The 23,569-nt window shown below is 39.3% G+C and overlaps 1 protein-coding gene across 1 annotated transcript in view; it reads left to right on the top strand.

Moving 5' to 3' along the window:
- The window catches only part of keap1a (kelch-like ECH-associated protein 1a), a 62,734-nt gene that overhangs the window by 17,576 nt on the left and 21,589 nt on the right, over positions 1 to 23,569 (top strand). Inside the window, exons 2-5 of the mRNA XM_061968096.2 lie at positions 5,891 to 6,484; positions 17,867 to 18,066; positions 18,135 to 18,291; positions 18,400 to 18,492. Of these exons, the coding sequence (XP_061824080.1) occupies positions 6,272 to 6,484; positions 17,867 to 18,066; positions 18,135 to 18,291; positions 18,400 to 18,492 (663 nt within the window). The 5' untranslated portion in view covers positions 5,891 to 6,271. The remainder of the gene's footprint in view (positions 1 to 5,890; positions 6,485 to 17,866; positions 18,067 to 18,134; positions 18,292 to 18,399; positions 18,493 to 23,569) is intronic.

A 23,569-nucleotide genomic window follows, 5' to 3' on the forward strand; every position in this document is an offset into this window, starting at 1 on the left:
CACCTCCCAGGGGGTGATCAAGGGTGATGGGTCAAATGCAGAGAATAATTTCGCCACACCTAGTGTGTGTGTGACAATCATTGGTACTTTAACTTTAACTTTAACATAAAATGTTGTAATTATATTCCAACTCCGTGTTCTTCTTGGTCATCGCCGCTGCCGCCGCCGCCCCCCAACCACACCACCACAAATAGATGCCTGTCCTGTGGGAAACACTGCATCTGCTTTGAGTGTCGCAGGATATCCACACATTCTTGCCATCTCTGTCGTAGCATAGCTTTCGTCGGTAAAGTGTGCGGAACAAACGTCCAATTTCTTGCCACTTTCGCATCTTTGGGCCACTGGTGCAACTTGAATCCGTCCCTGTTGGTGTTGTCACACCCTCCGACAACACACCGACGAGGCATGATGTCTCCAAGGTACGGAAAACAGTCGAAAAAACGGAAAATAACACAGCTGATTTAACTCGGTGTTTGAGAAAATGGCGGATTGCTTCCCGATGTGACCTCACAACGTGACGTCATCGCTCCGAGAGCGAATATTAGAAAGGCGTTTAATTCGCCAAAATTCACCCATTTAGAGTTCGGAAATCGGTTAAAAAAATATATGGTCTTTTTTCTGCAACATCAAGGTATATATTGACGCTTACATAGGTCTGGTGATAATGTTCCCCTTTAAATGTTCTAAATGAATAAATACAGCTACACTTACATTTTAAAGTCGCAGTTTTCTCTCCGCGTGAAAATATAACAAAGTATTGTTACATACGGAGTTTCGCCAAATATCACGGCTACATCAAGACACACATGGATAATTTAAGAATACAACATCAATTTCTGTACCGTTTTACTACATCTTCAAAAGTATGGCTAGGTTAACACGAAGATCTCACATAACTTTTTTAAACTTGATTTTGATGCCATCGGTCCTCCTTTCTTTTTCTACGGTGTTTTTTCCAGTCCAATAAAACAGTTTCTGAGTAAACTTGGTATTAGCCCCGCCCACAGGCACACGTCCCTCATGCTAAAACACTGCCTTTAGTATAATACCGTAAAAAAAGAAACAAAACCGAAAAAAAGAAACAAAACCGTAAAAAAGAGAAGCGATCATAAAAACCTTTAAAACACACTAAAACAATATAAGTGTACAAAAATATGAAAATTGGCATCAAAAACATCCACCAAAAATATTGTATTCTTTTCAATGTTTGTATTTATTTGTTGCCAAAACTTGTTTCGGTGCCAATACAACTTTTTCTACAATGTCAAAAATAAAATTTGATACCAGATGTTCTGGCTCCATACTTTGAAAACTACAATGGTGGCTCCCATTAGCCTTATCTTGGAAGCATTTTTTATCATCTTTAGAATCCGGAAAAAAGGCTTGTGTTCTTGTCTCTAATGATTGGGAACGATGGGCAAAATTACCCCCAAAACATCCTACATTGTAGGATGTCAAATTTGGATTTTTTTTTGTCAAATCCCATCTTTTTATGTGATTGTTTACATTACAAAAAATGCGACGTCTACGTGAACGCATTTTGACCCGCATACAGACATGATGTATTTTTCGGACTATAAGTCGCAGTTTTTTCCATAGTTTGGCCGGGGGTGCGACTTATACTCAGGAGCGACTTATGTGTGAAATTATTAACACATTACCGTAAAATATCAAATAATATTATTTAGCTCATTCACGTAAGAGACTAGACTTATAAGATTTCATGGGATTTAGCGATTAGGAGTGACAGATTGTTTGGTAAACGTATAGCTTGTTCTATATGTTATAGTTATTTGAATGACTCTTACCATAATATGTTACGTTAACATACCAGGCACGTTCTCAGTTGGTTATTTATGCGTCATAAATACTTATTCAGCCTGTTGTTCACTATTCTTTATTTATTTTAAATTGCCTTTCAAATGTCTATTCTTGGTGTTGGCTTTTATCAAATAAATTTCCCCAAAAAATGCGACTTGTAATCCAGTGCGATTTATATACGGTTTTTTCCTTCTTTATTATGCATTTTCGGCCGGTGCAACTTATACTCCGAAAAATACGGTAAACATGGCTTCAATTCAATTAGTAGGTCTCACTGGTGGCACATTTGGGGCAATTTTCAAGGATTTTGTGCAACCAAAGTCAACGTTTTCTCAACCAAATTATTGTGCGTAGATAGAATGTTAAGAACTAAGAGGGCTAGCAATTTGTCTCTCGCAGTTTATTTTGCTTCGATGTCTACTCCGAAGAGCATGTGAGCGAGCAGTCGGATACATGAGTGGTAAAAGATTGACGTGAGTTCCTAAAATATATTATTTTTGCCTTTTTTCTGCTCATTTGTCAACTATTTATTTTGCAAACATCTATTTTAGCAAATAATTATGACGCTAATTTGATGACGTATTGGTCAAATGAACCCGACCAGAGCATTCTTACCCATATACACATTCGATGCATATCTACGTATGAAAGAGGCCCGGGTCAAATATGACAAATTCGGAATTGCACTGTTCACATTAAAATGAAAACATCTGATAGAGGTCACAAGGCCTAGGGAACATTAGATTGTTCATAGTTATTCCCCTTTTATTGTGTTTTGTTCAATTTTTCTTCGCCCAATTTGATAGTTGCATAATAAATAGTTGCCAAAATGATAAGATAACAGGCAAACATAATCATTTGGGAATTCACGTCAATGCTTGACCAGTCCTGTCTGACTGCTCACTCACATGCTCTTTGAAGCAGACGTGGAAGCAAATGTGAGAGCCAAAAATGCTTGCCCTTTTTCTTCCTTATATTCTACATGCAATAATTCAGTTTAGAAAATGTTGACTTAGATTTCATTAAACATTTAAAATAGACACAAATGCGCCACTTCTGAGACCTACAAGAATTGGAGCCGTGTTTAGTTCCGTAAAGACTTCAGCACGCGTGACGTCATCATAACCTCATGTCTGCATGCGGGTCAGATTGCTTTCGCATTAGACATTGTCTTTTTTTGGAATGTGAACGACTACATGAAAAGATTGGATTTGACCCAAAAAAAAATCTGAATTGAAAAGCCTTCCCAGCAGTGTAAACGTAGCCTAATACAATTGGTCTCGAAATTGTGACGTAGAAACACAATGCATTTTGGTTCTTTTCATGGCTGAAGTTGTTTTCTATTCTTTAATATGGCCAAATGGTTCAAATCATGACCACTTCAGGGGGGAAAAACGATTTGGTGAGAGTGTTCTTATTTCCAGCCTAGGAGCAAAGCCAAGGAAATCGGGTTAGAAAGATAAAAAAAGAGACGATGAATAGCTTGGAAAGCAGCCTTGAGACAATCAAACATCACTTTTAACGCCATCACCTGGTACATGATGTGTTCATTGCATTTTTGCACTGGTAAGTTTGAATCAAAGCCCGTTTTATTCTATTGCAAGCTAAGCTATCTGGGGAAAAAAGCAATAAAACCCCTATTCATATATCAATAACTGAGTTAGGGATGTCCCGATCCGATATTTGGATCGGATCGGCCGCCGATATTTGCCAAAAAATGCGTATCGGCAAGGCATGGGAAAATGCCGATCCAGATCCAGTTTAAAAAAAAACTCCGGTCCGTGTTTTCCAACGCACCGATTTAAATAATACATTCCACTTTTCTGCTGCTCCCTAATTTCCGTTCCGCATTTTCCAGCACACCTTCAACACGTCCACAGGTCTGTGGATTCTCACGCAGTTGCTTTTAGCTGCTGGCATTACACGACAGGCTCTTCTCACTCTTTCCTGTGTCTCCCTCTCACAGACAGCAAGCGCACCTTCTTACACACGTCACATACTGTCACGTCATACGTCACATACGTATACGTCCTCCCAGAACAGAGAGGTAACAGCATGGCTAACGTTAGCTGTGATGCTAGCGCAGCCGTGTGACCAACGTTCTCTCCAAGGTGCGCGCCTGTGCGCATAGCAATTATATGCCACGCACAAAATCAAATAAAAAAATAAACGCATAACAATTTTCGACACACGGACACGACAGAGAAAACAGTTTTCGTCATCATTGTTCAGATATTGTAACGTCTGTCGAGACGCTTATCTCCATTCGGTGCCACACGCCCACACCATCAAAATGCCGAGGCAAAAATTTCCACATCAACACCGTATGAAAAAATTTGTGATTTTTTTAGTTGTGATTTCCTTCTCTGCATGAAAGTTTAAAAGTAGCATATATTAATGCAGTATGAAGAAGAATGTTTTAATGTAGACATGCAAGCCTTGAAAGAAAATTTTGAAAATCAAGACTACATTTCCTGCAAATGGGTGCATTTCTACCTTATATTTTAACTTTAGATTTATTCTCATATCAAACTCTTTTGGCTGTCTTTTTGACACTTACATCCGGCGCCCCCATCACACCCTGCATTATAAATAATGTAAATAATTCAATGTGATTATCTTGTGTGATGACTGTATTATGATGATAGTATATATCTGATAGTATATATCTGTATCATGAATCAATTTAAGTGGACCCCGACTTAAACAAGTTGAAAAACTTATTGGGGTGTTACCATTTAGTGGTCAATTGTACGGAATATGTACTTCACTGTGCAACCTACTAATAAAAGTCTCAATCAATCAATCAAAACACATAGAATCATCATACTGCTGTGATTATATGCATCAAGTGTTCATTCAAGGCTAAGGCAAAATATCGAGATATATATCGTGTATCGCAATATGGCCTTAAAATATCGCAATATTAAAAAAAGGCCATATCGCCCAGCCCTAGTTCAATGATGCCATTTCTGTTTGTCATGTATAATTTTGTCTATTTTGTGTTTATCCTTGAATAAACAGGTCAGTTTCTTGTTACCAACCATTGTGTATTATTCAAACTCCCCTAATTCAGCTGGCTAGTTGTTATCAAGAGTACTAAAACCCTTTTCAACATGATTCTGACAACTAAGTAGGCTAAATAACTTTAAACTTTAATACATGCTCGGATAGGCCAGTATCGGTATCGGTCAGTATCGGTATCGGATCGGAAGTGCAAAAACAATATCGGTATCGGATCGAAAGTGGAAAAACCTGGATCGGGACATCCCTAAACTGAGTAGACTTTAAATATTCCCCACATTAATGCAGAGTGTATTTCAGACTTATATTTACTTTGAAACACTGAAAAGTCTTGATGATTTACCTCTGAAAGGACGACAGTCTTCTCTTTCTGATGTAAAATTCCCAGGTTCTGCACACACCCAAAGTTGGTTAGTCTGAGCATTTACCGACTTGGCATTCCAAAATGTTTGGCCTGTACAAAAACTGACTCCATTCACAATGGAGATACATGACACGTTCAGCAGCTCGCTCAAATCATGTCTATACGACGTGCCCATAAGGATCAATTCCACAAAATGTACTTCTTTTTTAAGGTGGCGAACCTTTGGATCAGGGTCCAGTTTGTTTCGGTACAGTCCCGTGATTTGTTTCTTTCGTACGATGCATTTTAATCCGGTTTGTTGCTCTCTTTCACAATACCAATAGTGCAGCCATGTAAGCAAAAACAATGGCTACCCAGCCCCCACAGTGCATTGTGAAATCAGCCCTATAGATTCCTAACATCTTTTAAAGCGCCACCCTTGCGCAATAAAAGCCCGGTACTCTCTGCCTTTTTGACGTTGTGGGCCTTTATATAAGGAAATACGCTGTCATTTTTTGAATGAAACTACTAAGCAAGACAGACAATTCCTGAAGCAAAAAAAGTGCCTCGTAAACCACAGAGTCTCATCTCTTATAAAAGGAAGTGAAACCCACAGTAAACTTAATAGTGTTACGCCTACACACACACACACACATAAAAATGTACTTATGTTTAAACTATTACTTGACTCTGTCTCTGCAGGAGAAACGTCGTAAGAGAAGATTCCAAGCTGGAAGACAGCTTCTTGCTTCGTTGACTTAACGGAACATCGTATCATGTTGTGGAAAGTTTGCTGACGCTGTTGTGACTTTGGGATCAGTTAGCCATGTTGGATCCGGTATGTCTGCAAGAGGACGTCAGCCTGTTTAACAGCCATCGTGCTTTCACACACAGACACACGACCCTAACTTAAGTCTGTGACAGGATTCTTCCACCGCCGTCAATGGAGAGTTAATGTGTGTGCACTACAATGGGGACAAGGGAGAATATTTGGACATTCCCATCAAAGAATTAAAACAAATCAGAAGACTTATGGGATAATTCACAACGTAACCACAATCTGGACCAGTCGTCTGTCGCACAATGCATTGCTCGTTGAGAAAGAAAACACCAGCGCGCAACTCGGACTTCTCGGCTATTGCCGTCCCCTCCATGCACGGGTCGGGGTACCTGGACTACACGGTGGAAAGCCACGCGTCCAAGTCCCTGCAGCACATGGACGAGTTCCGACGTCAGGAGGTACTGTGTGACCTGGTGCTGCACGTCACGCACAAGGAGAAGAGCATGGACTTTAAGGTGACCACACTACACTACAGAAAGCAGGGAAAACTTGGAATTTCAATATTCAACAGTAGATAATTATGTAGCCTGATGGGTCGCAAAATTTTTACACCAAATATTACTAATTGGTATGGATGTGCCGATGGTCGTCGACCAATCGGTATTAAAGTTAAAGTACCAATGATTGTCACACACACACTAGGTGTGGTGAAATTTGTCCTCTGCATTAGACCCATCCCCTTGATCACCCCTCGGCCGATTTTTATAAAAGAAGTATGTGATCGGCCATTGACGAATAATGCCTTTTAATGCCGATTCTCTCTGGTTGACAAGCGTCTAGCACAGGGGTCGGCAACCTTTACCAGTCAAAGAGCCATTTTGACCAGTTTCGCAAATTATAGAAAACAATGGGAGCCGCAAAAATTTTTTGAAATTTTAAATGAAATAACACTGTATTCAAAGTTTTTTTTTTGCTTTGTGCTATGTATAAACCAGGGGTCTCAGACACGCTGCTCACACCTTTATATGGAATTTGAAAGCTGGTGCGGCACGCGGGTTTTAAATGAATGGCGCTTGTCAGCGTCATGCGTGCCATGATGGTACAGCATATAGCACCCACTACAACCAGCGTGCCTGATCAGCCACACGTTGTATGGTGTTTCCGCTTGCTCACGTAGGTGACAGCAAGGCATACTTGGTCAACAACCACACAGGTTACACTGACGGTGGCGGTATAAAAAAAAACTATAACACTCTTACTAATAATGCGCCACACTGTGAACCCACACCAAACAAGAATGACAAACACATTTCGGGAGAACATCTGCACCGTAACACAACATGAACACAACAGGACAAATACCCAGAATCCCATGCAGCCCTAACTCTTCCGGGCTACGTTATACACCCCCGCTACCAAACCCCGCCCACCTCAACCGACGCACAGGGGGGGGTTTGATGTGTGAGGGAGCAGGGTTGGGGTGGGGGCGGGGTTTGGTGGTAGCAGGGGTGTATAATGTAGCCCGGAAGAGTCAGGGCTGCATGGGATTCTGGGTGTTTGTTCTGTTGTGTTTATGTTGTGTTAAGGTGCAGATGTTCTCCCGAAATGTGTTTGTCATTCTTGTTTGGTTTTGGTTCAAAGTGTGGTGCATTATTAGTAAGAGTGTTAAAGTTGTTTTATATGGTCACCGTCAGTGTGACCTGTGTGGCTGTTGACAAAGTATGCCTTGCTGTCACTTACGTGTGCGAGCAGAAGATGTACATTGAATAACAAGTGTTGGGCTGGCACGCTGTTAATACAGATTGTAGAGAGCGCCAAATGTTGTACCATCATGGCACACCCTTATTATATCTGTAAGGGTTATAATCGGTGAATATAAATCCCGGGAGTTTTCTGCGAGAGGCACTGAAATCCGGAAGTCTCACGGGAAATTGGGGGGTTCAGCAAGTAAGCTGCTGAGCCGCATCAGAGTGATCAAAGAGCCGCATGCGGCTCCGGAGCCGCGGGTTGCCGACCCCTGGTCTAGCAGCTAAATTATGTGTGTCCATACACTGTGTGGAGCTGCTCCCCTAAACTAATAATAATCACCTCCCATTACGACAAATAAAGTGCATTTCTTAGTATTTTAAGTGTAATTTAGTAACATTATCTTTGGATGACGAGGCTAAACATGTTACACACCAAGAGCAGGCATCCTCATACCTTAGCTATCCCAGGCACAAAGATTGTTTATTTAACACATAAACATCATAACCAAATATACTGCATAACCTGCTCAGTGGCCTTGTGGTTTGAGTGTCCGCCCTGAGACTGGAAGGTCGTGAGTTCAAACCCCGGCCGAGTCATACCAAAGACTATAAAAATGGGACCTATTTAGTGTGTGTTTGTGTGACTATCGTTGGGACTTTAACTTTAACTTTATAAGAAGGGATTCGTGAATAACTGACTAAAAATACATTTCAAATAGAATAAAATAAATAATCCATCCATCCATTTTTTTTCTACCACTTGTCTCTCTCTGTGTCACGGGGGGTGCTGGAGCCTATCCCAGCTACATTTGGGCGGAAAGCGGGGTACACCCTGAACAAGTGGCCACCTCATCGCAGGGCCAACACAGATAGACAGACAACATATTATGAATTTATTTATAATAAATAATACATTTAAAATGAATAAATAAACTCCATTAACATGAATATGTTTTTTAGCTAAACTGTCAAAAAAAATTACATTAGTTATAATTTTTGCGCTTAACAATCTTCTCTATGACTGTAGCTCCAGATTTCTTCTGTTTGTTTAATATTGTCATTACTGCCACAAGTGTATTTTAACAGAGTACCGCTGCGGCCTATACGGCTGAGAAACAGATGTTTTTTGGACCGCCCTCTACAGAATATTATTAATACCAGAGTGATCAGATCGATATTTTTAGTTTTAAAAAATCTCAGGGAATAATTCCTTGGACACAGGAGTACTTTGAGGGCAAAACACAAAGTATTTAAAAGAGTAGCAGATAGTATTTTTACTTTTGTTTTGTTATTGTGTACTATTGACCTTGTTTTGATCAAACCACTCTATGCAATACAAGAGAATAAGGAACTACCGTATTTTTCGGAGTATAAGTCGCACCGGAGTATAAGTCGCACCTGCCGAAAATGCATAATAAAGAAGGAAAAAAACATATAAGTTGCACTGGAGCCCGGCCAAACTATAAAAAAAACTGCGACTTATAGTCCGAAAAATACGGTATTTTGAATATTGTGTTGATATTGTTAGACTGTCAATAGCACTCACCATAAATACATTGAAAAGTGTACTGGCAATAAATGTTATCGGTATTGGACGATCTTACGCATGGATGATCTCTGTATCGGAATCGGCAGCATGAAACCCTGATCCGAACATCCCTACTAAATAGTCCTGTATTTAAATATACCCCCGTTTTGTCACCTGCAGTAAACGTTATGATTTAGCTTGACTTGTACATATTTGCTGGTAATTGGATTGGGGCATTTGATGTGAGTTTAACATTTGAGCAAAGGAGAATTGTCCAGCCCAATATACTTATTTATTTTTAGTACCACCAGTAAGGGGGTGGATTGTATTTCTAACATGTTTCATACCACTATCATTACAGTATTATGCATGTGAACCTCAAATGTTTCAATGAATTTTTTTCAATTCAATTCAATTTAAATTTATTGGGAACATGTTTATTGGGGAGGAGATCTTGCCCCAAGTGGAGGAGTTCAAGTACCTCGGAGTCTTGTTCACGAGTGAGGGAAGAGTGGATCGTGAGATCGACAGGCGGATCGGTGCGGCGTCTTCAGTAATGCGGACGCTGTATCGATCCGTTGTGGTGAAGAAGGAGCTGAGCCGGAAGGCAAAGCTCTCAATTTACCGTTCGATCTACGTTCCCATCCTCACCTATGGTCATGAGCTTTGGGTTATGACCGAAAGGACAAGATCACGGGTACAAGCGGCCGAAATGAGTTTCCTCCGCCGGGTGGCGGGGCTCTCCCTTAGAGATAGGGTGAGAAGCTCTGCCATCCGGGGGGAGCTCAAAGTAAAGCCGCTGCTCCTCCACATCGAGAGGAGCCAGATGAGGTGGTTCGGGCATCTGGTCAGGATGCCACCCGAACGCCTCCCTAGGGAGGTGTTTAGGGCACGTCCGACCGGTAGGAGGCCGCGGGGAAGACCCAGGACACGTTGGGAAGACTATGTCTCCCGGCTGGCCTGGGAACGCCTCGGGGTTCCACAGGAAGAGCTGGACGAAGTGGCTGGGGAGAGGGAAGTCTGGGCTTCCCTGCTTAGGTTGCTGCCCCCGCGACCCGACCTCGGATAAGCGGAAGAAGATGGATGGATGGATGGATGGGAACATGTCAAAAATTCACAAGCACACATTTTTCTAAAGTGATCAACCATCCAAAAGGTGTGGGAAGAAGCAGAGTTTGTCTGGTCCCACCCCTGTGCCGTAAGCAGCAATAATAAAAATACATTAAAAAAAATAAATGGTAGCTAGAGATAAGAAGTGGTGACGAATCATTCGGAAGGAATACATTAGTGCAAAGAGGAACTTACTCATATTCTACCCCCACACACACAATGAGTATACTGTGTAAACACCATCTGCTTGTATTGTTTCTTAAACTGGCTCATGCAAGTGCATTAGTTTGTACTCAATACATTCCATAGATTAGTCCCTCACACAGATACACTAAATAAATACATACATAAATAGGACTTAATTTGGGTCATATATATAAGTAAAATTAGTGTTTTAAAAAAAGGGTGACAAAGCAAGATTTTAGGCTACGCGGCTAGAAATTACACAAATAAACACTACTCGCTAACGTTAGCGCAACCTTAGTACTGGACTTCAAAGTCTCCACTTTTTTTCAGTGGCCCTCAATTTCCTCTTGGATACAATGTGTCTCCTCAGAAGTATATTTAGTAGAACAGGGCTGTCAAACTCGCGTTCATACAGGGACACATTGCAGTGATAGCTGCTTCCAGAGGGCCACGTGTAACAGTAAATATATATAAATAGGGCTGGGTGATATCGGTGAAAACTGAATCAGTGTTTTATATCAATCTACACGGATAAGTATTAAACATTTTTATGAACTATCGAAAATAAGGACAAAGAGAAAAATAGATCAAATGTAAGCATTTGTATTTAAAATGTAACCTTCCTCTGACAGAAAGGAAACAACCATGGAAAAAAAACCTGTGGCGGTGGGGGCGTTGTTAGGAGTATGGTGGGGGCGTCGTCGTATAATTAGCACAATTTGCTATGATGATATGATTTGCTTTAAAAAAAAGCTCACAAAATGTATATCTACATTTAAAAACAAATCTGTTATTAATAATTAGTATTAACATGTTTTATATCATTTTGCTCTATTTTCAATTGCTGCTTAATGTACAATGTACTTTGTTGAGAATTGTTCAAGTCTCAAGAGACTTTTACTTTATCAAAAACAACTAGCAACAAAACTAACTTCATTTTTTTGGTGTTATAGAATGTACTCGTGTTTACGGACTCTACTTCTGTCCCTCGATGTCCCCGACGAAGAGCGTGCTGCAGCGAGCATGACGTCACACTCGCTTCGCACTGCTGCTCCAGTTGGACTTTCTCTCCTTAAAAGCCGCTACTGTCCTCTTAATATTTGCACATTTTGTAGATCGCTGTCTGTGGGTATATTTGGGATACATCAAAAGTTACTGTTATGCACTGGGAGGAGTAGACGGCACAGACAGCAGGGGCTTGGTTTTAACTATATATATATATATATATATATATATATATATATATATGTGTATATATATATATATATATATATATACTGTATGTATATATATATATATGTATATATATATATGTATATATATATATGTGTATATATATATGTGTATATATATATATATGTATGTATGTATGTATGTGTATGTATGTATATATATATATATATATATATATATATATATATAAATATATGTATATATTAGTGATGGGTCCGGCAACACCGATGCATCGGCGCATGCGTCAAGCTCATAGAGCAAAACCCTGTTTCCGTGCGCGTACCGCTTTTAGAAAGTCACGTGACCGATCATGAGCTGTTTCGGTCACGTGACCGATACGCGAACTGTGTCGCACTGTCGCCTCCTCTGTGCCCTGTGAGCGGGTCTTTTCTACAGCCGGAGATATAATAACTAAGAAGAGAAATCGTCTAAAATTTAATACGATGGAAAAACTGTTTTTTTTTTATAAAAATGTGTAATAAAAATTAAAATTAAAAATTCCCAGTCCACAAACATCCTCATTCACAACACGTATTCTTAGATTTCCATGTTATGATACATGTTCACATTATTTATTGACTGTAAAAGATAAAAATATATTTTTATTTAAATGAAGATATGAAATAATCCTAAATGAAATACAATGACTTGGTTTATATTATTGTATATACTAGGTCATAAAATCAGTGTCAGTTGAGTCGGTCCATAAGTTGCCTGTAGGGATTTTTAATGTCCAGCAGATGTCAATATTTAGTGACACAGTATCAATACAGTTTTGCCATGTGTCGAAACGCTTCATGACGCTTCATCAACCCATCACTAGTATATATATGTGTAGCGTGCAAGGAACAAGCAGGAAGTCGGGGGCTATAGCGGGGGCGTAGGAGGTCCGTGTCCAAGCGGGGCTGGAAGATCGAGGGAGGCAGTCCGGAATCCAGTGGGAAGTCGAGGCACACAGCTCGATCACGGGAGACAGGGAAAGCACTGCGGGAAACACAAAGGACATAAGACACGGGAACAGGGAAGGCACAGAGAGAGATCAAGTATGTGGGAGGGAGGCCAGAGACGGAATGCTTACTACGGGAACAGATGATTACGTTCTCGCCCGGAACGCAGGTCTGCACTGGCTTAAGGAGCCCAGTGAGCTCATCAGCGACAGGTGTGCAGATTGCAGATTGATTGCAGCTGCCTGCTGCAGCCGGAGTGACGTGCGCAGGTGCGGTCTTGGAGGCTCAATCAACAGAGCGCACAGATGAGTGCACATTGGCATGCGCCTGGGCCGTGACAGTTACGTCCACAACTCAGACATGCTGACTACGTTACAATGGCGTGCGTCTTGTTTAAGTCATCACAACATTGTGTTTTGGTAGCACTGTTTTCGATGTTCAAAGTTTATTTTGGCAGGCAAATTTCCAGAGCATCACAAGACAATTGTGTGCAAATAATAGGCTGTATATATCCATTCATACTGTAACGACCTGTATTGTTCTATGTTCGTGTGGTTTTGATTTTTGATGTTGGTTTTTCCCATGATCCCAAACACACCATCTGTGCCTGAAAGCAGTTTGATGGAGAATGAGGAAATGTTGTTGTGTGTCTGGAAAATAATAGAGACAAAAGTGTTTGCACGGGAGGTAAAACCTGTTGGAATTGTGCCGGTTGTCATTATAAGATTAGCAATAAAAGTTAAAAATAGCATAGCTTCAAATTTTGTGTGACTTCTTCTGGAGGCTACAATACATTGTATTAAACTTGTTTTCACTTTAAAAAAGAAAACTATTTTCAAGGTGTGGCGGCTTTTATTTAGCCGTGGCGGGGCGCCACCATCAGTTACATTAAGGGGAAACCCTGGGTAGTTATGTGCAATACCATTGATTTTCTTTCTGATTGGACACCGAGTGAAATTCAGGCTGGTATCGGCTATACTTATCCGATGCTTTTTCAAATATACAGTACATAATGTATCTGGTAAAATGTAAAAAGTAGTGTATTTCAAATGTTGCTGCTCTTGGGGAATCATATTCAAACATTATAAAATCACAGAGCAAAACAAATTATGCAGTTATTCTGCAGTAAATGCGTTATATTATTCATATTCAACTCTGTATGTCCATCCATCCATCCATTTTCTACCACTTGTCCCTTTTTGGGCCACGGGGAGTGCTGGAGCCTATCTCAGCTGCATTCGGGCGGAAGGCGGCGTACACCCTGGACAAGTGACTCTTCCACTGCGCGTGGCGCAGTGGAAGAGTGGCCGTGCGCGACCCGAGGGTCCCTGGTTCAATCCCCACCTAGTACCAACCTCGTCATGTCCGTTGTGTCCTGAGCAAGACACTTCACCCTTGCTCCTGATGGGTGCTGGTTAGCGCCTTGCATGGCAGCTCCCTCCATCAGTGTGTGAATGTGTGTGTGAATGGGTAAATGTGGAAGTAGTGTCAAAGCGCTTTGAGTACCTTGAAGGTAGAAAAGCGCTATACAAGTACAACCCATTTATTATCATTTATTTAGTGTCTCCAAATATCCTACAGTAAAAGAAAAACATACTCTTGATGTTTTAGAATATTGAGTGACTAATTTTATTTGCCAGCAATGTTCTTTACTGAAAAACTAAAGTTTGCTTTTGGCTGTTTTATTTCAATTGCTATGTATAATTGAATGACCCCTGGATTATGAATTATTTAAGAGCCTTTACATGAAAAAATATAGGTTTTTGTTTTGCCTATGTGAGATTAGTGTAGTGTCATATTATTCATGTGTGTGTGTGTGTGTGTGTGTGTGTGTGTGTGTGTGTGTGTGTGTGTGTGTGTGTGTGTGTGTGTGTGTATATATATGTATATATATCAAATCAAATCAAATCAACTTTATTTATAGAGCACATTTAAAATTTACCACAGGGGTAGCCAAATATATATATATATATGTATATGTATATGTATATATATATATATATATATATATATATATATACATATATATATGTATATGTATATGTATATGTATATATATATATATATATATATATATATATACATATATATATATATATATATATATATATATATATATATATATTCCTACCAATCACTTTTCATTTAGACAAGACCACAATGATTTAGTTACTTTTGCACTGTGTTCCTGTTAATGATATACCGTATTTTTCGGAGGATAAGTCGCACCGGAGCCCAGCCAAACTATGAAAAAAACTGCGACTTATAGTCCGAAAAATACGGTACATGATCTCAAATAACTAATGCATCAAAAGTATCGATATTTTGATTTGAGAATCAATAGAGCATCAGTATTTGGTATCGGCACTATCGACATTTCAGTATCGATCCGCACGTTGGTGGGGAGGAGCGCTCTGCATAGATTACGGACCACTTTGGTCTAACTACGGTCCATTTGAAAAAAAAAAAAAAAAACTGCCATGCTGTCAAGGTGACTTTTTCTGTTTTATCACTGTGCAACAATCATTTTTACTTTCTCTTCTCGCTCCATGCAAAGAATCAACCACAAAACAACAAGATGATTTAAATGTTGATACTGTTACCGGATTGGCTGTTAGCGTGTCACTCCCACTGATCAGTGATCACAACCTGCGTTGCTCGGTTACCAGAGAGCGAGTGTCTTTGTTCATGCAACCAACCTTGCTTCCAGTTTCTTCCAAGAAAAAAAAAAATGTCACCGTTTTATTGAACGCATTTTGTATTGATATTGATTACGTGTCTGTCGCAATAAAGATTAGATGCTTTATTGACGCACATTATAGATGGATCTGGCCCCCAGGCTTTGAGTTTGGCACCTGCGCATTAGACCCTCATTCTTCTCTATTGTTGTTTGTTAGCATTAAATGATGCATTCAATTCCGTTCGTTTTTTGCAGTTTTGCTGCGTAAGCTTCATTGAGTACCGTATTTTTCGGACTATAAGTCGCAGTTTTTTTCATAGTTTGGCCGGGGGTGCGACTTATACTCAGGAGCGACTTATGTGTGAAATTATTAACATATTACCGTAAAATATCAAATAATATTAATTTATCTCATTCACGTAAGAGACTAGACGTATAAGATTTCATGGGATTTAGCGATTAGGAGTGACAGATTGTTTGGTAAACGTATAGCATGTTCTATATGTTATAGTTATTTGAATGACTCTTACCATAATATGTTACGTTAACATACCAGGCACGTTCTCAGTTGGTTATTTATGCGTAATATAACATACACTTATTCAGCCTGTTGTTCACTATTCTTTGTTTATTTTAAATTGCCTTTCAAATGTCTATTCTTGGTGTTGGGTTTTATCAAATAAATTTCCCCCAAAAATGCGACTTATATATGTTTTTTTCCTTCTTTATTATGCATTTTCGGCCGGTGCGACTTATACTCCAGAGCGGCTTATACTCCGAAAAATACGGTAGGTTACTTTTCTGTGAAAATAATTATTATTATAATACTGTTCAATATCAGCACTTGTTTAAGCTACTGTAACTGACCCAAACATACCGTATTGTCCAGACTATAAGCCGTTAATTTTTCCATCGGTTTAAATCCTGCGGCTTACGAAACGGCGCAGCTATTTTATGAATTTTTCTTTGCTAACCTCCGTAATGTTTTGTATTCAACAAATAGTTTTGATAGAACACAGACAGAGACATTGAAAAGGTGTGTTATTGTGTGTGCTATGGTGCCATCTTTTGGATGAGTTTGCTCACTGCATGTGCTGCAGGTTGACAATGTTCTCCCTGTTTCGTGCCAGGAATACATTTGTCCATAGGACAAGGATTGTTCATACTTAACTCCAAGCAACGTTTGTAAGTTTTATGATATAAATAAAACAATTCATACTTACTAAACCGCCCCATGTGTGATGTCTGTAGGAGTGTTTTCATGCATATTTGTATGTGTTATTGTAATGTAATGAAGCTAGCGTTGATTAGTGTCTGTGTTAGTATTATTATCGTACAATGGCATTCTTTTTGTATTGTTTAAATTTCGTAATTCACTAAAACGCATACTTGCCAACACTCCCGAATTTTCCGGGAGACTCCCGAAATTCAGCGCCTCTCCCGAAAAGCTCCCGGGACAAATATTCTCTGGAAGCCAGGAGGACAACAGGGTGACAAGAACTAAATCATCCAGACTAGAGATAAATTTTATTAATTAAATATATTTATTAATTTTTTTTTAAAAACTAAAAACATTTTTACTATATTTTGCTAAAAACATCAAAATTAATTGTATTTTTATTTGTATTTTTTCGTGACTCCTTATTACATCCAGCCATAGAATTATACATTAAAATAAACATATTTCAAATAATTGATTTTAAATTATCATAATAATTCATTTAAAATGACCATATTTAATTATTAAAATAATTGCTTGTTTATCAACAACTTTAGCATTTTATTCATTACATTTTGAAACTCTCAGAAGCCAAGTTATGTTATACTCCTTAATATTTATTTATGCAAGTTTGAAGTATCAATTATCTAAACACAGTTTTGTTTGCATATTTTCAGGATGTAGATATCTATATCTATATCTATATATATATATGTATGAAATACTTGACTTGGTGAATTCTAGCTGTCAATATACTCCTCTCCTCTTAACCACGCCCCCAACCACGCCCCGCCCCACCCTCGACCACGCCCCCACCCCCCACCTCCCGAAATCGGAGGTCTCAAGGTTGGCAAGTATGCTAAAACGTAACCATGGAGTTATTGAGTCTGTTTAGCTGATTGGAGAGCTAGCTTCCGCAGCTAGTGGATTCATGACGATGACTTCTGTTTTGTCTGATCAGCCATTTTACTGCCGTGTTACAGGCACCGTTTGGAAATAATCAAGGTATGTAAGTAAACTTTTACAAAATCTTGTGTACCGGTATATATCTGCGGCTAATAGTTTGGTGCGGTTAATATATGTACAAATATTTTTTCTTCTAAAATATGGTGGGTGCAGTTTAAATACGGGTGCGCTCCATAGCCCGGAAATTACGGTAAATACCATTATAGCCATGGATATGAAATAGTAATAAATATTCTGATGTACAACGTGAATGCTTATCTATCTTTTGCGTTTGTTTCAGGTGCACAAGGTGGTCCTGGCCTCGTGCAGCCCCTACTTCAGAGCCATGTTTTCCAGCAGTTTCATAGAGTGTCAGGCCTCGGAGGTCACCCTGCGCGATGTCTGCCCCCAGGTGGTGGGGAGGCTGATCGACTTTGCCTACACGTCCCACATCGTCGTGGGGGAGAAATGTGTGCTGCATGTTCTTTTGGGTGCCATGAGGTAAACGCGCACACAACCTAACATTTATAGACGTCTTTTAAATAACCTTTCTTTCCCTTCTCTGCCAGGTTCCAGATGGAAGACGTGGCCAAGGCATGCTGCGACTTCCTCACCAAGCACCTGGAGTCGTCCAACGTCATCGGCATCACTCTCTTCGCAGAGGAGATCGGATGCGCCGAGCTGTACATGAAAGGCCGGGAATACATCAACACACACTTCAGTGAGGTGACACATGCGCTCAGTCTTAAGAGATGCTCTCAACTGGATTTAATGCTCGCCTTTTGAGGAAATAACATCAAATGTGTGTTGTTGTTGTTTGCTGGTTTGCCCCAGGTGACCAAAGAGGACGAATTCTTTAGTTTGTCTCACTGCCAGCTGCTGGAGCTCATCAGTCAGGACAGCATCAAGGTGCTCTGCGAGTCAGAGGTGTGTGTGCCCCCCTTAAGCTAGTCATTAACACTTCTTTAAAGCTGTCTGAGGACTTTGTTGTAATTCAATTACAGCAAGGCTTTATAGGGTTGGGAATTGACAAGATTTTTGTGGTTCCCATTCCCTTTTGATTCTAATTAACGATTCAGTTCCTTTCGGGTAGGGATGTATACAGAGTAACGGTATTTTTAGTATCGGTTCCTAATTAGGTCGATCCAGATGCACCGTGAAGATTCTGGACTAATTATTAGAGATGTCCGATAATGGCTTTTTTGCCGATATCCGATATTTGTAGCGTCCCGGAAGAGTTAGTGCTGCAAAGGCTTCTGGGTATTTGTTCTGTTGTGTTTATGTTGTGTTACGGTGCGGATGTTCTCCCAAAATGTGTTTGTCATTCTTGTTTGGTGTGGGTTCACAGTGTGGCATATATTTCTAACAATGGTAAAGTTGCTTATACGGCCACTCTCAGTGTAACCTGTATCGCTGTTGATGAAGTATGCTTTGCATTCACGTGCGTGTGCGTACAGAAGCCGCTCATATCTTGTGACTGGGCCGGCACGTTGTTAGAATGGATGAAAAGCGGACGTGACGACAGCTCGTAGAGGACGTTAAAAGCAGTGCCTGTAAGGCACGCCCCCAAGACTGTGGACTACGAGATATAATGACTGATGAACACCTTTGTTCGATATTGAAGGTTGCCTCAGCTCAAAGCCTGAGCCCCGACATTAATGAACTAGCATCCAAGAAAAGATGGCAGGTATCTGGCTTGCGCACATCAGATTAGATCAGTGTGTTGCAAACTGAGCAGTTTAAAGTCCACAATGGTTGGTTTATTCATTATTTTATTTTCTAATTTATTAGCCTGTGGAAAAAGTTAATGTTGATATTTACCTCTGAAGTCTGCAAATAGAAAAGAGGCATTCCATTTTTATTTAAATTGTATTTGATATGCCATTGATATTTTTTTATTATTATTATTATTATTAACTCCATTTTGCATGTCACTATAAAGTTATATAAGCCTTGCTTGTTCAATATTTAATGCAAAACTTGTTTGGGTCTATTAAAAGGTTAATTTGTTCAACCTTGGCCCGCAGCTTTGTTCAGTTTTAAATTTTGGCCCACTCTGTATTTGAGTTTGACACCCCTGATTTAAAGCGTCAATTTCACCAAGGTCTAGGCATACGATGGCTTCTGTGTTCTCGAACAATATTAGCACTCTTTTTCTTACATCAACTTCCTGCTTCTGTTCTCATGGTATCATGGGAAATGCAGTTCTTTTGACCCAAAACAATGCATCTCTACATATAAGGATAAAACTGCTATAATATGAAAATGGGTAGGATTAAATAGGCTCCGCTTCTTCCTACTCCTTTTCGGATGTGCTGTAATGAAACAACTGGAAATATGTGATGCATTATATTGTACCGTATGCACCTGGGGATAGGTTGATTGGCAACAGGAAATTGGCCCTCGTGTGTGAATGTTGTCTGTCTATCTGTGTTGGCCCTGCGATGAGGTGGTGACTTGTCCGCCCGAATGCAGCTGAGATAGGCTCCAGCACCCCCCGCAACCCCAAAAGGGACAAGCGGTAGAAAATGGATTAATGGATGTTCGAAATAAACTGAAACTGAACTGAACTGAAAATTAGCCATTTCGGCTTATCATTCCACATAGGAGCACACATTAAAATAAATGAATATTAACAGCTGCGCTATAATTATTTAAACATGCAATTTAAATAAGCTGTTAAACAGTAAACTTTACAACAAAAGTTACAACAACCGTGCTTAAATGTGTTTCAATTCCTTCTGTCTTTTGACTTCACAACTGGACGATTGAGCATTTCACTTGATCACTGAGTTTTTGTATTATTATTGTTCACACCACATACACACATATATGATCAGTAGCTGTCAACACTCAATATAGCCTCCGGTCCGTCACTCAAATACGTCAGTGTGCAACATAAACACAAAACTATTTCCCTTGTTACAAAATGCACACCCACCTAATATGGTCATTGATTATATTGATTTATATGATATATCATGTGAAAGGTCTGTCCTCTGCAAATTAATGCGATACACATACTTGCCAACCCTCCCGAATTTTCCGGGAGACCCCCGAAATTCAGCACCTCTGCCGAAAACCTCCCGGGACAAATATTCTCCCGAAAATCTCCAGATTTTCAGTCGTAGCTGGAGGCCACGCCCCCTCCAGCTCCATGCGGACCTGAGTGAGGACAGCCTTTTTTCACGACGGGAGGACAACAGGGTGACAAGAACTAAATCATCCAGACAAGAGATAAATTGTATTATTATGTTTATCTTACCTAAAAATAAATATATTTATTAATTTAAAAAAAAAAAAACTAAATAAATGTTTACTATATTTTGCTAAAAACATCCAAATTAATTGTATTTTTATTTGTATTTTTTCTGACTCCTTATTACATCCAGGCATTAGAATTATACATTAAAATAAACATATTTGAAATAATTAATTTTAAATTATCATAATAATTCATTTAAAATGACCATATTTAATTATTAAAATAATTGCTTGTTTATCAACAACTTTAGCATTTTATTCATTACATTTTGAAGCTCTCAGAAGCCAAGTTATGTTATATTCCTTAAGATTTATTTATGCAAGTTTGAAGTATCAATTATCTAAACACAGTTTTGTTTGCATATTTTCAGAATGTATATATATATATATATATATGTGAATGAAATACTTGACTTGGTGTATTCTAGCTGTCAATATACTCCTCCCCTCTTAACCACGCCCCCAACCACGCCCTGCCCCACCCCCACCTCCCGAAATCGGAGGTCTCAAGGTTGGCAAGTATGGCGATACATAAATATTATTTCCAGCTGAGTGTAATTAATATAAACACAGTGATGTCTGTGTGCTCTTTACAAGATAATGACATCATACCTGCATTAGCACACATATTTGACTTGTTCAGAACTTCAAAAGTGGCGGCTTAAAAAGTTGATAAAAGACGTCCCTGCTGTGAGATTTTACATCATGTTGTGGAGGTATACAACCTCTTGTGCTAAGAAAAATATGGTAATAAAAAAACAAACATTTTCCCTCATCTTTATTTACACCCATTACACAGAGTACCGATAAATACCGATATTGATACTAAATATCGATAAGGGTATTGCATCGATAAAATCTTTACGATATACTTTCCTACTTACAGGGTTCTTTTATCAATTCTCATCTGGTGGAAAAAAGATAACAAAAAGGTGGATTAGCATCAATTGAGTTTAGTTTAAAGGTAACATGACATTACAAAGCCTACAGTGAGGTCTTAAGAGGCACATATGTAGCATAGGAAAAACATGTTGAATGTAACATAAGATGAACATGAAAATGATATTTGTCAAATATGTGTTATAATTTTGATGACTTTGGCTTACAATTTATGAAAACCTTAAACTGAAAATCTCAGAATTTGTGATAGTTTCAGTATCTGTAAGCCATGATCATCAAAATTAGAATAAAGGCTTGACATATCTCACCTTGCATGTAATGAGTCAATGTCACATATTTAGTTTCACACTTGATTGCCAAGATACCTGTGATGGGTGTGTGGCTCGGGGTGTGGCCAATATGACATCATATCTGCTGTGTTGCATATATTTTCATTAACAAAGCAAAACAATGTATACATACATCTAAAACAAATATGTTGTTAATTATAATATTACCATATATTTTTTCTTACATAATATCGTTTTGCATTTTTTTAACTGTTGCTTCTTATCGTAAAATTATTCCTCCAATCCTTTTGTCAGTCAAATCCAGCACCTGTTTCTGGTGTTATTCGTCTTTAGAGACTCTTTATTTCTGTCGTCCCACGTCCCCTAACTAAAAGCAAGCAGCAGAGAGCCTGACGTCACTTTTGCTTTGCGCTGCTGCGAGCCTTCCTCTCCTTCAAAGCCAAAGCCGCCAGTGTCTTTTAAAATTTTGAAGATCGCTGTTCGCGGGTATATCTCGGATAAATTAAAGCAGTGTTTTTCAACCTTTTTTGAGCCAAGGCACATTTTTTTAATTGAAAAAATGTGGAGTCACACCACCAGCAGAAAATATTAAAAAATGAAACTCAGCAGCTGATATTGACAATAAAAAGTCGTTGTCGCAATTGTTGGGTATGACTTTAAACCATAACCAACCATGCATCTTGTCTCAAAGTAGGTGTACTGTCACCACCTGTCACATCACGATGTGATTTATTTTGAGTTTTTTGCTGTTTTCATATGTGTAGTGTTTTAGTTCCTGTCTTGCGCTCCTATTTTGGTGGCTTTTTCTCTTTATTTAGTATTTTCCTGTAGAAGTTTCATGCGATATTTCCCGCATCTACTTTGTTTTAGTGATCAAGAATATTTCAGTTGTTTTTATCTTTCTTTGTGGGGACATTGTTGATTGTCATGTCATGTTCGGATGTACCTTGTGGACGGCGTCTTTGCTCCACAGTAAGTCTTTGCTGTCGTCCAGCATTCTGTTTTTGTTTACTTTGTAGCCAGTTCAGTTTTAGTTTTGTTCTGCATAGCCATCCCTAAGCTTCAATGCCTTTTCTTATGAGCACTCACCTTTTGCTACCTGCTGCCACCTACTGATATGGAAGAGTATTACACGGTTACTCTGCCGAGCTCTAGACAGTACAGACACTCAACAACAACACATCATTTGCAGACTATAATTACTGGTTTGCAAAAAATATTTTTAACCCAAATAGGTGAAATTAGACAATCTCCCACGGCACACCAGACTGTATCTCACGTGCGGCACAGTGGTTGAAAAACACTGAATTAAAGTACATCCAGAGCGCTGACACGCTGCCTCTGCTCCAGATCACACCGTGCGCATTGCTTACGTCATCACAACGTCCGATTTCGGCAGCGCTGTTTCGGCGATCAAACTACATCTTTTTTTGGTGGCCAAATTTTCGATGCATCACTAGTCAATAGTGCGCAAATAATAAAGTATATATAGCCATTCATACTGTAACTACCTGCTGGTGTTAATGTGTATCATGTTCGTGTGTTATGAT

This window comes from Nerophis lumbriciformis, linkage group LG08 (genome assembly GCF_033978685.3).
Source record: "Nerophis lumbriciformis linkage group LG08, RoL_Nlum_v2.1, whole genome shotgun sequence".
Classification (NCBI taxonomy): Eukaryota; Metazoa; Chordata; class Actinopteri; order Syngnathiformes; family Syngnathidae; genus Nerophis; species Nerophis lumbriciformis.